The following is a 10,999-nucleotide window of genomic DNA, read 5'->3' on the forward strand; positions in this document are numbered from 1 at the left end:
CTCTTTCCTGGCCTCCCGTGGGATCCCGCGGCTGCCCTCAGATGTGACGTTCAAGTGAGACTGTGGGCTGGGTCTCTGGGCCTGGAGAACGGAGTCCAGGGTGCCTCTAGGACGCTGGATAACTTCATGTTCCTGACCCTCTGCCAGGCTGTATGACCGGAGCCTGGAGTCAAACCCAGAGCAGTTCAAGGCCATGAAGCACATTGTTATGGGCACCACCCGTCCAGCCCCCTACATCATCTTTGGGCCTCCAGGCACTGGCAAGACTGTCACCTTGGTGGAAGCCATCAAGCAGGTGGGGCCTGAGCAAAGACCTGGGGCCTACACCTGGACTCCCCCAGGCCCAAGCAGTTGCCCCCGGATTCTGGTTCCTTCCAGCTTCCTGGACGCCCCTAAGCGGGCGGGCATCACGGGTCAGTGTGGCTGTTGAGATGGTGGTGTAGGTTGTGCACTGCACGACTCTGAGTCGCCATTCCCATGTCCGTCATCACACACTTGTCTAGTTACTGCACGTTTTCCAGCATTTGACGTGCTGTTTGGACTAGCAAGGAGGCTGGGGGCTCAGAACTTGCCTTTTGTGTCACTACCTCCCTCAGCTTTGGGAGGCAGATGTCACAGTGCGCTGCCTGCATCATTGTCACGACTGAGTCTTACGCCTACTCCCTCCCCACCCCCACCCCCCACACACACAAACCCCCAGACCTGGCACCTGCTTCCCACACTGCGTATCCCCATCCCCCCAGGTGGTGAAACACTTGCCCGATGCCCACGTCCTGGCCTGCGCTCCGTCCAACTCAGGGGCTGACCTCCTCTGTCAGCGACTCCGCACCCACCTGCCCAGCTCCATCTACCGGCTCCTGGCCCCCAGCAGGGACATCCGCATGGTGCCCGAGGACATCAAGGTACCTGGGGAAGTGCAGGAAGCCACAGCATGAAGCGTGCAGGGAGGCTCTCAGGGTAGACACTGAGGCCAGGAAACTAGGTGACCTGGATTCCCACCCTCGCTGTGGGGCCTCGCCTGGGCCAGGACCTCGAGCTGGCCTTCCGTTTCCCTGTGTGTGAAATGAGAGGTGAATAAGGTTTAGGGAGAGAGCGGGGAGCGCCATGCTGATGCCCTCTCCCTTCACACCCACAGCCCTGCTGCAACTGGGACGCAACTAAAGGGGAGTTCGTGTTTCCTGCTAAGAAGAAGCTGCAGGAATATCGAGTCTTAATCACCACCCTCATCACTGCCAGCAGGTGGGAAGTGTGTATGTGTATCTCTTTTTTAAAAAAAATGTTTTTATTGAGGAGGGGAGAGGGAGAGAAAGATAGATATGTCAATGACGAGAGAGAATCAGAGATTGGTTGGCTCTTGCACACCCCCAACTGGGGATCGAGCCCGCAACCCGGGCATGTGCCCTGACCGGGAATCAAACCGTGACCTCCTGGTTCATGAGTTCAACGCTCAATCACTGAGCCACACCAGCCGGGCATATGTGTGTCTCCTGATAGTGTATATGAGTAAAGAGGTCGCAGGCTAGGGAGTGGAGGGAGGGGCCAGCTTGGTGAGGTTTGGCGGTCGGGTCCCTGGGTCTGACCCCGGCTTGGCCTGACACCTCCCAGATTGGTTTCGGCCCAGTTTCCCATCGATCATTTCACACACATCTTCATCGATGAGGCCGGACACTGCATGGAGCCCGAGAGTCTGGTGGCCATAGCAGGTAAGGGGCTCAGGCTGGGCTGCGGCTGCGCCACCCTCCGTGGGGCCGGGGAGGTCCCACCGCTGACCTTCCTCCCCGCGCGGCCTTGCCTCCCAGGGCTGATGGAAGTCAAGGAGTCGGGCGATCCCGGAGCACAGCTGGTGCTGGCAGGAGACCCTCGGCAGCTGGGGCCTGTGCTGCGCTCCCCGCTGGCCCAGAAGCACGGGCTGGGGTCCTCCCTGCTGGAGCGGCTGCTCACCTACAATGCCTTGTACAAGAAGGGCCCCGACGGCTATAACCCCCAGTTCATCACCAAGCTGCTGCGCAACTACAGGTACCGCACCCCTCCCTCCTCCCGGTATCCCACGCCTTCACGCCCTCTGCAGCCCCGCTGGAGGCCTGTTGCTCAGAGGCTGTGTGGCGGAGAGGCTGTAAGCCAGGTCGCGGTCTCTCTGGGCCCGGCAGTGCTACTCCGTGGCTGTGTAACCATCCAGGCAGCTTTGCTCTGGAACAGTTTGCTTACCTGCACATTAAGGGATGCTCAGTGGTTCCCAGACACTCGGATGTATCTGGTGCGGGGCCCAGATGAAGTTTCCAGGCAATCCGAGGAGAAATTAGAAAAATAGGAACCATGTAGTTTTTAACCCAGGTACATGCCCTTGACCGGAATCGAACCTGGGACCCTTGAGTCCGCAGGCCGACGCTCTATCCACCGAGCCAAACCGGTTTTGGCAACCATGTAGTTTTTTATTAACCTCGTTGGTATTCAAATTAAAGAGCCACCCTTCCTTTCACCAATAAGTTCATACATTTGAAATGCTCAGACGAGCTCCCAAGTCCTTAGTGCCTTAGAGGAGCCCACTAAGAATTAAACAAACGTTAGCTATTGTGTATTTGTTTTCTTTTTAAAAAAAATATATTTTATTGAGTTTTTACAGAGAGGAAGGAAGAGGGATAGAGAGTTACAAACATCGATGAGAGAGAAACATGGATCAGCTGCCTCCTGCACACCCCCCACGGGGGATGTGCCCGCAACCCAGGTTCATGCCCTTGACCGGAATCGAACCCGGGACCCTTCTAACCACAGGCAGACGCTCTATCCACTGAGCCAAACCGGTTAGGGCTATTGTGTATTTCTTATGTTTGGGGATTTAACACATTATCTCATCAGATACCGGTGATAGTAGATGATACTTGTGTGTGTGTTGCCCTTCCTCCTCAAAACTGAAACCTGAGAATGGGTTTCTGATGTCGTTTTCTTCTTTTAAATTTGGCTGGTCTTTGAAACCCCTGGACCGAATCCTCTCTGGAACCACATGTGGTTCTGTTTTCTGTGGTTGATGGTCCTAGCAGCAGACGTTTTAGGTGAAGGAACCTGCTATCCAGTGGACACAAGGCAGGAGGATAATGTGTGTGAGCCCAGAGCAGGTAGAATGGGCGAGGCAGAAGTAATCCGTTCCCGGTCTTGCTCTCCCTCCCGCCTCCGGCCTTCCAGGTCTCACCCCACCATCCTGGACATTCCTAACCAACTCTATTATGAGCGGGAGCTACAGCCGTGTGCCAACCTTGTGGACCGGGAACGCTTCTGCCAGTGGGAGGGCCTGCCTCGCAAGGTGAGGGGCTCCCGCCCCGTTCCCTCCCATTGAAGGTGCAGGGGGGGAAGTGGCTCTGAGTGGAAGCCACGGGTCTGTCCCTTCGTCCCCTTGGCCTGGGGGCCTGGGAGCCCACAGTGCCTGGAAGGGTTTGGGGTGAGAGGGAAGGGAAGGGGGGCAGGGAGCCCGGCTAAGGGTTTCCCCTGACTTGTGTACAGGGCTTCCCCATCATCTTTCACGGTGTGATGGGCAAGGATGAGCGTGAGGGCAACAGCCCCTCCTTCTTCAACCCCGAAGAGGCTGCCACGGTGACTTCGTACCTGAAGCAGCTGCTGATCTCCTCCTCCAAGAAGGGCAAAGGCCGCCTGAGCCCCCGAAATGTGGGCGTCATCTCTCCATACCGGAAGCAGGTTAGGCCCTCAATTCCCATTGAGGGTGACACACACACACACACACACACACACCCTGGTACCTCATTCCGAGGCAGACCACGAGGTGGAGGTTCCGGAGCTCAGGCCTCTGCTCGCCCCGTATCTGGGAAGCTCAGAGGTCGGCGGCCCCTCCCTGTGTGCCTCCCAGCTCCCTGGCCTCCTGCCTGACTCCCTCTTGCACTGGGGTGATGGGTGAGAGACAAGCCCTTGTCCCCATCTTCCAGGTGGAAAAAATCCGTAATTGCATCACCAGGCTGGACAAGCAGCTCCGGGGACTGGATGACATCAAGGACTTGAAGGTGACACTGACCACTGTTCCACATTTGCTCTCTGCCTGCCTTCTATGCCCCTCTCCTCCGCCCTCCCAGAGAGCCTCGGGCTCCTGCCCTGCCGCTCCAGGCTGCCCCTGCTGGTCCCACCCTGACTAAGATTCCCCCCAAGCGCTCACTTCTGAATATCTGGACCTGCGGTTCCGCTCGGGGTGCGACCAGGATGCCTGCATGTTTCGCAAACAGCCCACACCATTTTTATGATTAGGCTGGCCGGAGGCCTCTGCTCGAAGAATAAAGTCCAGATTCCCCGGCCTGCCTGACCCGTCATGTGATAGCGTCCCGCTGCCCTCCTCCCTCTGGGACAGTAGCTTCACCCTCTCTGAGGCCACGTTTCTCAACACTGGCTGCAGATAAGGATCACCTGGAGAGCTTTGGCACCACCTGTGCCAGCGCCCCACCCAGCCAATTAGCACAGCGATCTGGGGGCAGAGCCAGGGCATTGGGATGGCTTCCAGCTCCTCAGGTGATCTCGTATGCAGCCAGGGTTGGAACCAGCGCTTTACGATTTGGAGTCCTTGCCCTGGCCAGTGTGGCTCGGTTGGTTGGGCATCATCCCAGGAGGTCATCAGTTCCATTCTTGGTCAGGGCACAAGCCTGGGTTGCTGGCTCTATCCCCAGTAGGAAGTATGCAGGAGGCAGCCCATCCATGTTTCTATCTTCTCTCCCTCTTCCTTCTTCTCTCCCTCAAATCAATAAAAAACGTATTTCAAAAAGTATTTAGAGGCCTCTCTCTTAGAACTTCTGATTCAGGAGGTCTGGGTTGTATTTTTTTTAATATATTTTATTGATTTTTTACAGTGAGAAAGGGAGAGGGATAGAGAGTTAGAAACATCGATGAGAGAGGAACATCTATCAGCTGCCTCCTGCACACACACACACACCCTGGGGATAAGCCCGCAACCAAGGCACATGCCCTTGACTGGAATCGAACCCAGGACCCTTTCATCCGAAGGCCGACGCTCTATCCACTGAGCCAAACCGTTCAGGGCATGGGTTGTATTTTTTTTAACAAGTATTTAGTGATTATCTTCAGGAAAGTTTGAAAAACACTGCTGAGTTACCATGTTTTCTTTTTCTTTGTTTTAATCCTCATACAAGGATCTTTTTTTCCATTGATTTTTAGAGCGAGTGGAAGGGGGCGGGGAGAGAAACATCGATGTGAGAGAGACACATCGATTGGTTGTCTCCCACATGCACCCCGAGTGGGGCCAGGGATCGAACCTGCAGTCCTCTGGTTGTGAGGACCAACGCTCTAACCACGAGCCACACGGACCAGGGCCCACGTTTTCTGTACTTAGAACTCTCTCCAGCCCCCATCCCTACAACTGGAGCAGCTTCCAGGGCATGCTGTCCTTCCTCCTGCCCCCGTTAGAGCACTCGCTCTCTCCCCTGTGACAGCTCCAGCTCTGAGGCAGGGCTGGGCCCTCTGTGGCCCCGGTCTCAGGCCGCCCTTCCCTCTAGGTGGGCTCCGTGGAGGAGTTCCAAGGCCAAGAGCGCAGCGTCATCATCATCTCCACCGTGCGGAGCAGCCAGAGCTTCGTGCAGCTGGATCTGGACTTTAACCTGGGTTTCCTCAAGAACCCCAAGGTCTGAGGGCCGGCGGGGGGCCGGAATTCGCCCTTCTTCAGGGCCCTTGCCCCGGGTGATGCCAACACTTCTCCCTTCCAGAGGTTCAACGTGGCTGTGACCCGAGCCAAGGCTCTGCTCATCGTGGTGGGCAACCCGCTGCTCCTGGGCCATGACTCCGACTGGAAGGCGTGAGCATCCCCAAGCCCCCCACCCCCCACCCCATAGGGCAGCTGTCTCTTTAAAACTACCTCCTTGTGGCTCAGTTCATCGCAGACCTGTCCACCTCACAGACCCCCATTTCAGTTACCTGCCACTCGGAGGTTAAGCATCTTGTCCAAAGGCCCTCGCTGGTGCCCCGCAGCCAGGCACGCTTGTGTGAGTGTCCCTGTCCTCCCCTGTCCCCCCCAGATTCCTGGACTTCTGCAGAGACCATGGGGGCTATACCGGGTGCCCCTTCCCTGACAAAGTGGACCCGCAGCACGAACAGGACTTACTCAAAGGTCTGAGCAAGCTCAGCATCTCTACCTCAGGTATGGCTGGGCCGGGGCAGGCCGGGTGCTGGCTAGTGCTGGTTGGGGTGGAGGTAAGGAAGACAGCTCGCCTCCTTTCTCTCCAGGGCCCGAAAGTCACGACTACCTCTCCCAGGATCTGGAGGGTGAAGCCGACCTGCCCCTGCAAGTGGAGCCCGAGTGGAGAAACGAGCACTGAAGAGATGCAGCCGGCCTCTTGGCCTTTGCATACCAACCAGGCCTTAACCGCCCCTCACCCTGGCCCCCCACCCAAACCCAGCCCAACTGCCCCTCCAAGGGACAGGAAGGCTGGGGGAGGGAGTTTACAACCCAAGCCCTTCCCCGCTCCCCGGCAGGGAAGAATGATACAAGCTGCTAACAATGTGGGGTAAGGGGGGGAAGAAAAACTGAAAATTAAATTTTGTTCTATGCAAACACGTCCATGTCTTCTTGGCCTGGTTCCTGCTTCCAAAAGCCTCAAGCTGACCCCACAGAAGAGGGGACACTACCCAAGGCCATACCACCTCCCCCTAGAGACCAACCCAGCCCCCACGACCAGGGGAGGAAACCCAGTGGGAGGTGGCAGGGAAGCCACCCACAGGCTTCTAAGTTTAGCCTCTGCTCCAGACCACTCCCCTCCCCCGCCCCCAAGGCCCAGAGCAAGGCATGACCTCATCCTTTGCTCCAGACTCCGCCCTGCCTGCCAGAGTCCTGCCTTTGCAAACAGGGGCCAGCCTGGTTAGCAACTAGAAAGAGGAGGAGAGCCGGGATACAGGCTCAAGGCCAACACAGAGCCCAGAAGAGAAAGACAGGAAGCTGCTCCTATACATGTTGAAGCCTGTGGCCCTTTTATTCGTGCCCCCCAGCAGGTACAGCCAGAAAACGGCCCCTGTCCAAAGCAGAAATACCAGGGCCCAGGACTCTGGGTGAGATCCTCCAAATCCCCTTCCCCAGACATGTGAGCCAGGAGTGTATAAAGTGCTGGTGTGATGATCCTCCGGGTAAGGCCAAAGGGACCTGGGCCCCACCCTACACCCGGGCAGCCGAACTCTGCTCCAGGAGGGCGGGGCACAGCCCTTGGCTCCCAGAGTGCCTGCAGGGAGGGCGGGCCTCCACGGCCACTGCCGCCACCACTGGGGCTGGGGCCTTGGGAGACCCGATGCAGTCCTGGGCTGGAGGGAACTGGAAAAGGGAGCCTTCAGCACGGAGCCCTAAGAGGATGGGGCTTGGGGGTGTCCCTGCGCCCCTGTGAAGGGACCTCGAGGTGGGGATGGAGGAGAGGCCTGTGTGTGTGTGGGGTGGGGAGGGGGGCTCAGAGAATGGGGCAGCCCCTCCGGCGCTTATTCTTGCGGACCTGGAGGCCAGCCCGAGTGGCCATCTCGAAGACCTCCCGCACCCCCTCCTTGGTCTTGGCTGAGCACTCGAGGTAGCCAAAGGCACTGATCCTGTTCGCCATGTCCCGGCCTTCCTCAGATCGCACAGGCTCCTGGAGGATGGAAGGTGAGAAGTCAAGGGAAGCTGGTGGGGAGGTGCACCTCACCGCCACACCCTTAAGTGCAGTAACTAGAAGAAACATCTCCAGCCCTAACCCGCAAAGCACCGAAGCCCCGGCACCCTGCCGCCGCAGGGCCAGCGACCCAAGACTCACGTTTATGTTAAAATTCTCTCCATCGCCCTAGACCCGTGGTCGGCAAACTGCGGCCCCTTGAATGTGGCTCTTCCACAAAATACCACGTGCGGGCGCGCACGTACAGTGCGACTGAAACTTCGTGGCCACACTCAAGGGGCCAAAGAGCCGCATGTGGCTCGCGAGCCGCAGTTTGCCGACCACTGGCCTAGACCCACGCTACATCCTTCTGTTACCTGAACAGGCATCCAGCCCCTCCAAACGGACCTCCCTGCCTCTATGCTCACTTTCTTACAACCTTCGCCGTGTGGCTGCCAGAGTAACGTTCTGAACACAGACCTGATCACACCTGTCCCGTTTGAAACCTCAGGGTAGTCCAGCGGTTCTCAACCTGTGGGTCGCGACCCCTTTGGGGGTCAAACGACCCTTTCACAGGGGTCGCCTAAGACCATCGGAAAACACATATAATTACATATTGTTTTTGTGATTAATCGCTATGCTTTCGTTATGTTCAATTTGTAACAATGAAATTGGGGGTCACCACAACATGAGGAACTGTAGTAAAGGGTCGCGGCATTAGGAAGGTTGAGAACCACTGGGGTAGTCCATGCTCCTTATTCTGGGGTAAAGGAATCATTTTCTCTGATAAATGAATCCTGGCTAGAGATCCACCTACCAGGTCCCCTGATGAGCCAGCTCCCTCCCTCTGGGCCTTTCTTTCAGCCACTTACAATGGATTTTCTTATTCATCTTAACAGCCCCAACCACAGACGAATAAACCAAAATGCCAAGTGACCTTGGACAAGTCACTTCACTCTCCGATGGCTACCCCTCTGGTTCTCCCTCACCAGGGTGGGAGGCGGGTGCCATCATCCCTCTAACAGGGCAGTCCGCTGGAAAGAAGGCTCCCTTCGGCCCCAGCCTGGCCGCCCACCCACCTGCTTCATCTTGGCCAGCTCCCTCCGGGTGTGCTCGTCTTGCCGCAGGTCCTTCTTGTTGCCCACGAGGATGATGGGCACGTTGGGGCAGAAATGCTTCACCTCCGGAGTCCACTTCTCAGGAATGTTTTCTGCACAGACAAGACCCAACAGGTGCTGGTGCCCCCACTTAGACTAGAAAGGCCCCCTCCCTGAAGCCCTCGGTCTCCCCACAGCAGAGTCTTAGAGGGTGTTCAGCATGACAGTCCCTTTTACAGCTCAAAACCTCTCCCCTGAGCCCTCCTAAGGGCCAGAGTTCCCCCGGGGAAGGAAGCCAACAGCCCCCCGCACCCCTCCCCACAGCCTCCGCCGCCTGGGATGGCGGAAATCAGCCGAGGCAAGAGCGACCTTGGGCTGGTCGGTTCCGAAGGGTTCTGGCCCCCTCCGTCCAGGCCCTCACCCAGGCTGTCCGGGCTGTCGATGGAGAAGCACATGAGGATGACATCAGTGTCTGGGTAGGAGAGCGGCCGGAGGCGATCGTAGTCTTCCTGCCCAGCTGTGTCCCAGAGGGCCAGCTCCACCTGCCACACAGGGCCGGTGAGAAGCCAGCCCGAGGGCTTTAGCCATGCCCCCACCCTGCCACCGAGGGGTCCTCGCGGAAGCCACCGGTCCTGGAGGCTCCATGAACATCCACTGAGCACCTGCTCCGTGCCAGGAACAGTGCCGATCCCTGTCACCCACCACCAATTAGGTGAGTTTTTAAAAAATCCTCAGACATCAGCGCTTCATCTTTGTGCTGCTTATGAATTGCCACCGTGAGCATCAGTTTTACTGAATCCTCACAACCACCCTTTGAAGGAGGCCTTATCATTCCCCCCGTTTTGCAGTTGGGGGAGCATGAAGCTCAGAGGAGAAGGGTCCCTGTGTATGGAACCGGGAGGTGCGTCTAGATTTCCTGGCTGCACTTGCACTTCCTGACTGTCATTGGCGCCAGCAGGGAGAGTGCAGCGAGGCCCTGGGGGTGAAGAAGGACACGCTGGGTGCAGTGTTGGGCGGGGTCCCCGGTGCCGTGGGAAGGGGCTCTCCTTCACCTGCTTGCCGTCCACCTCGATGTCCGCGATGTAGTTCTCGAAGACGGTGGGGACGTAGACCTCTGGGAACTGGTCCTTGCTGAAGACGATGAGGAGGCAGGTCTTCCCGCAGGCCCCATCGCCCACAATCACCAGCTTCTTTCGGATCGCAGCCATGGCTGGGGCTGGCAGGGGAGAGGCAGTGCGGATTTGGGGAGAGGCCTCCTAAGTCCAAAAGCATTTCTCTGGGCCCCCCAAGACCTCCCGGAAGCCAAAGCATCCCACAAAAGGAGGGCAAGGGGCTTGCGCAGGCATGTTCTTGCTAAAAACCAACTGCTCGGGCAACTGGGCTCGAAATTCCTTATCTCGGAGTCAGGGACAGGTCTCCTCCCGATGGGTCAGAACACAGAAGTGGGGGGTGGAAAACCCAGCCACGTGGGAGCCAGACAACATGAGTTCTGACCGGATCCACTCACCCACTGGGGTCCTGGACACCTAGAGGGGGTGCTCAGGGACATGGCCAAAGAGCCAGACTTCACTTGCTACCGGGACGCTGATACCATCTAGAACACACTGTCCCTGACCCAGCACAAGTCATGCCCACCCGGTCACAGATCAAGCGGTTCCTCTCCAAGGCCACGGGCCAGAAGAACAGGCGACCAGGTGGTAGGTGGGTAAGGGAAACTGGGGGGGGCGGGGGGGGCATTTTGACAAAAGTCACCTCCCTCGGTCCCCAGAAGCCTAGGAGGGAAATGGAGAGCTTGCTATTTCGACAAATTAGGAAAGTGCGGCTCAAACAGGCATTCAGCGGTCACGACAGGGATGGCGCTCTGAGCAGGGCTGTGTGACCCCCTCGAGTCTACGTATCATCCCCGAGGTGGGAAGGAGCAGAGGGAGGGAAACCCAGACAGAGGGCAGTGGCAGCAGCCAGCAGGCTTCCCTGGCCCACCCCAGCCCGGTTCCCAAAGCCCGCCACACAAAGGCGGCTCAGTCCCCACGGTGCCCACAGCCCACACTCGGGCAGCCTGCCGTCCTCCCCCCTCCCTCCTGGGCCTGGCAGCCACACTGGGTCACTCAGCCTCGGGCAGGGGACAATGACCACACTGTCGGGAGCCACACATCCACCGCAGCAGAGCGGCTGAGAATAATCCACCAGAGAGTCACCTCCACCCACTCCGCGGAACAGCCCCTTCCTCCCCTCTGTCCAGCCAGTCCACCCAAGGCCCTGCCCACCCCTCCCTGTGACTCAGGGCGAGGAGTCAGCTTCCTG

The 10,999-nt window shown here is 58.0% G+C and overlaps 2 protein-coding genes across 2 annotated transcripts in view; one reads left to right on the forward strand and one right to left on the reverse strand.

The window, feature by feature from the left end:
* The window catches only part of MOV10 (Mov10 RISC complex RNA helicase), a 10,769-nt gene extending 4,219 nt beyond the window's left edge, over positions 1–6,550 (forward strand). The window contains exons 8-20 of the mRNA XM_006763139.2: positions 4–54; positions 148–295; positions 744–902; positions 1,136–1,239; positions 1,606–1,703; positions 1,800–2,016; positions 3,178–3,295; positions 3,493–3,684; positions 3,930–4,004; positions 5,499–5,624; positions 5,706–5,794; positions 6,015–6,136; positions 6,223–6,550. Of these exons, the coding sequence (XP_006763202.1) occupies positions 4–54; positions 148–295; positions 744–902; positions 1,136–1,239; positions 1,606–1,703; positions 1,800–2,016; positions 3,178–3,295; positions 3,493–3,684; positions 3,930–4,004; positions 5,499–5,624; positions 5,706–5,794; positions 6,015–6,136; positions 6,223–6,314 (1,591 nt within the window). The 3' untranslated portion in view covers positions 6,315–6,550. The remainder of the gene's footprint in view (positions 1–3; positions 55–147; positions 296–743; positions 903–1,135; positions 1,240–1,605; positions 1,704–1,799; positions 2,017–3,177; positions 3,296–3,492; positions 3,685–3,929; positions 4,005–5,498; positions 5,625–5,705; positions 5,795–6,014; positions 6,137–6,222) is intronic.
* A 390-nt stretch (positions 6,551–6,940) lies between these two features.
* The window catches only part of RHOC (ras homolog family member C), a 29,367-nt gene continuing 25,308 nt past the window's right edge, over positions 6,941–10,999 (reverse strand). The window contains exons 4-7 of the mRNA XM_006763016.2: positions 9,751–9,916; positions 9,120–9,240; positions 8,681–8,811; positions 6,941–7,601 (exon numbers count right to left, since the gene is read on the reverse strand). Of these exons, the coding sequence (XP_006763079.1) occupies positions 7,428–7,601; positions 8,681–8,811; positions 9,120–9,240; positions 9,751–9,906 (582 nt within the window). The 5' untranslated portion in view covers positions 9,907–9,916 and the 3' untranslated portion in view covers positions 6,941–7,427. The remainder of the gene's footprint in view (positions 7,602–8,680; positions 8,812–9,119; positions 9,241–9,750; positions 9,917–10,999) is intronic.

The sequence above is a fragment of the Myotis davidii genome, unplaced genomic scaffold (assembly GCF_000327345.1).
Source record: "Myotis davidii unplaced genomic scaffold, ASM32734v1 scaffold217, whole genome shotgun sequence".
NCBI lineage: Eukaryota > Metazoa > Chordata > Mammalia > Chiroptera > Vespertilionidae > Myotis > Myotis davidii.